The 6,059-nt window shown below is 38.6% G+C and overlaps 1 protein-coding gene across 1 annotated transcript; it reads right to left on the bottom strand.

The window, feature by feature from the left end:
* Positions 1-672: 672 nt before the first annotated feature.
* Positions 673-4,713, bottom strand: POLD2 (DNA polymerase delta small subunit). Its single transcript, XM_087317869.1, has 14 exons — positions 4,562-4,713; positions 4,342-4,471; positions 3,637-3,743; positions 3,394-3,520; positions 2,617-2,721; positions 2,418-2,533; positions 2,246-2,329; positions 2,108-2,176; positions 1,963-2,034; positions 1,780-1,871; positions 1,543-1,670; positions 1,168-1,269; positions 1,023-1,090; positions 673-937 (listed from the first exon to the last, which is right to left on the bottom strand). Exons 1-14 carry the CDS (start codon positions 4,613-4,615, stop codon positions 881-883), a joined length of 1,311 nt encoding a protein of 436 aa, XP_087173995.1. The 5' UTR covers positions 4,616-4,713; the 3' UTR covers positions 673-880.
* Positions 4,714-6,059: the final 1,346 nt, after the last annotated feature.

Here is a 6,059-nt window from a genome sequence, read left to right as displayed (position 1 = left end):
ATTTTGTGCAGCGAAAGTGATCTATGTGTGTGCATGAGAGAGAGAGAGAGAGAGAAAGAGAAACACACAAGGTATGCACAAAATCAAGAAAACTATATTAACAAGGAGCAAGATGAACCAACAATTAAAGAGGAGAAGTTGCTTATGTAGTCACCTTCTCTCTATGTTCTCTCATTAAAACCACTACCTGGAAAAGAGGTAGACTAAACTACCTACTAAATGTGTCATAGGACTTATCTTCTGACACTTAGTTTATGATACAAGGAGGTGAGATGTTCACACTTGGGTATTACTAAGTTGTGTTCCCACACTAGGGAAGTTGAGTTTGATTCTCAACATTTTAACATATCACTTTATAACACATGTGGGAGCAACTGAACAACATGAGAATAACCATTCCGTTGACATAGTTAGGATTATTATATTTACTAACATATGAAGTCATGACACATGCAAGAGCTACTTTACATGAGCAATAATTGAACCCTAACAGTTTAAAGATCTGACATGACTTACACAAGAGATACTTAAAGCATCAATAATTATTGAGGTTCGTTGAGGTCATGTCTTCACCATCTAATCAGATGTCTCAATGCTCTTCCTAGGAGGGAGGATATCTCATACATATAGCCAAGTTAAATGTTTAGAAGACATTTTTGGAAGTCACTAAAGGAGCAAACAAAGCACATCTCTCCATATATTACAGTAACCGTGGTCCTGATAATTTCACATGGCAAGTTGAATCTTTCTTTAATACAACTAAAAAATCCATAATTTCTCAGCAGTACATAAAATTATACATGATAAATGTCACCACAAATTACTGATTCAAGAGCATTTAAGAAAATTTTGTAACTTCACTTGCTTAAGCTCCATTGCTTTATAGTAAAGATGTTGAAAGGCTCACGACATGACAATTGAGATCTCTCAAGTTCACCTACACCACATGAATATATCAGCGATTGCACTGAACTAAATTAGTTTACTTTGGGGACAACATCTATGAAGAATTAACTACTCACAAGCACTGCTACTCCAGTATCGTAAAAGCGTGGAACACATATAAGCCGCACTAGTTGCCCAGTTGGACCTGTCAAACCAATGATCCCGTACAGATCAACTTGAGAGCAATACATTCATCAACGTGATGTTCATTGCCCCACTTACCTTTTAACAACCGAGAGGCAAATTTATCTTGATTGGCACAGAAGTAAACATGTGGGCAAGTGTCAATAACAAATGGATCTTTGTCTGTATAAGGATAGCAGCCTGCGTGCAATTTATAATGAATAAGCATGCCTTGTAATTCCAAATGAGCAGCCTGAAGCAACAAAATATTGATAGCTATTCACAACAAATGTATAACAAAACAGAGTAGGTTGAGCCATAGAACACTATGCACAGCGTCCAGCATACAACTAAAACGCATGCATCAATTCTCGGATGCTTTAAGACATGATGGAATTTGTAACATTGGTGTCTTCATTCTAAGACAAAGAGTGTCCCATTAACAGCATCAAATGATTATAATCAACAGAATACCTAAGGTGTCAGGGGCAGTAGGAGCAATATGCCTCCATTTGAGTGTTCTTTCCATGAAATCTAACTGGTCATTAGCATAAGAATACTTGTTCAGATCATCAATATTTTGACCTGAAGTTCCAAGGAATCTGTCATTTAATGCATATCGACATTAGAACTTTGATAACAAGTAGATATTGAATGTATGAGAAAACAAAAAAAAGACCCTTATCGACTCAGAATAAGCGGATTATGTACCGAACACCATCTAGTTCAAAGCAATGGGGGTTTGTTGCAGAGTGGAATGAGTTGTAGGCTGAAGCTCCTGGAAAGAGGCACGTGTGCAAGGGCTAATAAAATTCAAGAAGATACAAAACATTTATAGGGAATATAGACGCAAAAAGTCATACAAATTCCAATGGTAGAATGTTTCTTTGTAACCTGCTGAGGAAGAGAGAAGTTGGCAGGATCATTTGGACCCGGCATTATATCCACGGGCACAGCTGCTGCTAGCTGATCATATGAAGGGTAAGATGCCATTGGTAGAAACTATATTCACATAACTTTGATGATTTAAATATTCCACCTGTGTTAATGCTAGATCAAGCTCCTTAACTGGTTCAACCAGCTTGTTTTGATCTTTTGAAGAGATTGACTACAAAAGAGTCACTAAGACATTGAACAACTATACATTTATGAAGTCATTTCACAATCAGATGTGTACCTGTCCGGATAGCAAGTTATACTGCATATGAAGAGAATCTCCAGAAATAATAACATGAACAACTTCAGCCACAGAACTTTGATCCTGCAAGAATACATAAAAATATTGCTCAACTAGAAATACAACAGATCCTCCTCATTGCTTGGGAGAACACAAAAGAAAAGCATAATACTTGTTTATCCCCCAAATAACCAGTCAGATAGTCCACAAGGAGCTGAAACTGAAGGGGATTAGCTTCATTTGCACAAATTCGCAGTCCAGACAATAATGCAACATACTTGTCTTCAACTACAGCCACAAACCAAATGCTATTAAATATTCACGCTGAAGACTGCATACTATTCCAGGAAACATCAGATGGAAATTAAAACCTGCTGAAGGTAGTGGCCTTAGAGGAGGAAGACCTGGCTCTAGAATGTGTTGGACCAAAAATTCCCCATCACTACCTTCATGTCCATAGACAGCAACAACTATTCCTGAGAATTAAGTTTCGTTTTAGTAGAGTTTATGAAGGGAAGTTTGCCAAAAAGATCGTCATAGATATGCTTCCACCTTTAATTTCCAATGTATATGTATTCAAAGGAATTACTTGTGAAGCTATTATTGTCATCAATCAAACAACAACCATGTCATGAAGATTCAATACAGCCTTTTCAATCACAGAAATCTAAAGCCAATATAGGCAAAGCTTAAACAAATCCAAAAAACATACGAGAGTTATGAAGAACTGAAATCAAGCTGAGAAGTCAATTCCTTGCGGTACAAGCCCACACACAATAAATATGAATTAAGGCTTCAACTAGCAACATGACAACATTCAAGAAAAGCAATGCAAATGGAGAAAGAGTCAATGATATTCATTTAGACAGGTACATATCATGATAATGAGAAGCATCAGACAGTTGGGTAGTTCAAAAAACAGATCCAGTTGTGTCCTGAAAATCCTTTGTCAACATTGTCTAAACTTCTAACATATTTTAGAATTCCCAATGTCTCTCCTTACATAAAAAATAAATCCAATTTCATGTCTAGGTGCCATGATGGCCAACTTCTAAAAAGGAAGCTTGCACATATAGCAATCATCATCTAGTTGTGTGCTAGAAAACATCAATTTACAACTTGTTACTATTCATTCTGACTGAGCATACCAGTTACATAGGATTTTGCACACACATCCTCCCCTACTAATTTCACGCGCCCACTCTCGTCCTCAAGAATCAGATGATCATTAGGATGCATGAAGTTCAGTGGAGATACCAGAGGAATAACTGACCGCTGTATATATCAGATAAAACAAAATTATTCACATATTCGTAATAGTCAAATGAAACCATTTGAAAGAATTCTTGTCTTTACAATTTCCAGAGGAAAGAGTTCATAGGGACGTGCACCTCTTTTGCATATTCATCGAGAACTGATGGTTTCAACTGCATCTGCTTGTATAAAGTGCCAATCACAACACAATCCTCACCTCCCTCTAAGCCCAAGATGGTTCGAACTGCCAAATCCAAACTGATCACATATAATCCAAATTCCACATAGCAACAGAAAGACAATGCTCAATATAGCAAATGGATTAATACTTCACCATATACACATCTAAGGCTATGCATCAAACAATTAATAATAAATAATGTTTCTGTTGGGACCCTGGAAAAATGTTTATTTTAGGATGAAGAGGGGACAAAAAAACTCAATGTATCACCATAGTTCCACCATTCATGATGGTGCAAACAATTTGGGTAATCCAAATACATCTCCCAAATTCAATCATTCATGCTAGTGTAAACTTGATTTTGCAGATTTCGAATCAGGATACCGGTTGTTTAACTAGCTGGAAGTTAAACACAATAACAGAAAAAGACTGATCATCTGAAGACTAACTGCTGTAAACAAGTTGCTGCAAACTGCTTTTTGGAAAGATGGTTTTCCCCAGCTATTATAAGGAGCATGGTAAATCTTAAACCATTGCACCTGGTCCATGTTTGGGGTTTAGAAAATATCATATATTGAATTTTAAGGTACAATGATGTTTTATGGCAAAGCAAAGATAGTACATTTGAAGGTTTTAAGGTGTAGAGAGAATAGATTCATACCACGTGAATGAGGCCATCTTTGCATGGCAAGAGGAGTGAGAATCTCTCTGAATTTGTGGAGACGACAGAAATAGAGATGGCTGTACTGTTGTCCTTTATACTTCTGAGATCGCAGATCAAAGCATTCATCCTAACAACCAACAACAAAAGAGCACGAAGTTTTTTAACAAGAAAATTTGGGCAAAAGAAAGAGAAAGAGAAGTCGTGTATTCAAATAAACCTGGGGTATGTAAACGGCCTGTTTCCTCGAGAGAGGTTGATCCTCTCGCACCATCTTGTCTGTCTGTCTGTCTCTGTGTGTGTGTGTGTGTGTGTGTGTGTTTGGGTTTGGCGAAGGAAGCTTCTGAGTGTTTAGGTCGATGGCGGGAGAGAAGGAACAGGGGAAGAAGTCCGTGTGTGTGTGTGTGTGTGTGTGTCTCTCTCTCTCTCTCCTTTCTCACTTTCAAATTATTCTTTGACAAATCATGTACATATATTGTACATACACACACACATTAACAACATACATACATGATAGTAATACACATTATGGACGATGGGATTGGTATTTGTTGGGATGGGATGTGAACCAAATCCATCATCCCTCCTCACTCACATTGTTGTTCCTAGGGAATTGATCCACTTGTGCCTACCTGTATATATCCCATGGACTATCATATTGTGATGAACCAAAAACATGGCACAAGCCCAAAACATGGTTGGGAAAAGAGGTAGTAGGCAAAAGAGAGGTCTCATTAACATAACTTAAGCACGATTACAAAGATGATTAGTTACAAGCTCCTTAGAGCTACTATAATTAATGAAAGTGGGAGGAGAGAGTTTGCAAATTAGGGAATGATCAAAAATGAGGAGAAGCTCCTCAATATACAGGCCAAGGGGTGGTGGTTGTTGGGCTACCCTAGCCATTATGCCAAGAGGTGGCTATTGGGCTCCATTGGCATTAGCCCAAGAGGGGTGACTATTGGGCTCCCCTCCAGTTGTTCGTTGGTATTGGGACATTGGGATAGGTTTTCCCTACCCAAGGAGGTGCTGCTTTTGAAGCAGGGTCTATGACTAGGTCTTTCATGAGTGCCAACTCGGATTGGGACTAGTAGGGATTGGTTCCGTTCTTGGGTCCCAACTCCTTATGCTCGTGCCCACCTCGATCAGGACTCCTTGGGTTTGTCCCAACTCGTTTTGGGACTTCTTGAGTCCATCCCAACTCACTTCGGGGCCGCGTTCCAATTGAGATTGTTTGGAGCATGTAAATATTTACGTGCGGAAGCTTGTAGAAAACAAACACAATCGGTTGAGCCAGACAACACTGTATGACAAACAATTAGGTAAACACAGAGAATGGAGAATGGATTATAGAGTGAGAGAGAGATTAAGTAAGCAGACAACAACAAAATTCTATTACCAAATATCACTCAGTACTTACAATGTGTTCACAGAGCACTTTATATACAAGCCTTTAACAATAGGTTGACTCGGGTACTAAATGCTCACTTATGAGCTCTGCCAACAAATCAATCTATAATATTCCTACTACTAAAATAGGAATATAGGTCATAACAGCTTCTCCAACTGATCAAGCCCTATGGCCCTTTTTCAGCTCTCAACCGATCCTACTAGTCGATTCGACTTTCGACTTCTTCAATCGATCCGGCTTCATGTTGAGCTTGTCACTCAATACCCCCCCTTAAGTCTCGCTCCATCTACTCTCCCAGTTCTCCACC

The sequence above is a fragment of the Azolla caroliniana genome, unplaced genomic scaffold, assembly GCF_043228905.1.
Source record: "Azolla caroliniana isolate FFs.n. ecotype wild unplaced genomic scaffold, voAzoCaro1.0.p SCAF_4, whole genome shotgun sequence".
NCBI classification, from domain to species: domain Eukaryota; kingdom Viridiplantae; phylum Streptophyta; class Polypodiopsida; order Salviniales; family Salviniaceae; genus Azolla; species Azolla caroliniana.
Note: the sequence above shows the minus strand (reverse complement) of the source record. Positions and strands in the feature narration are given on the sequence as shown.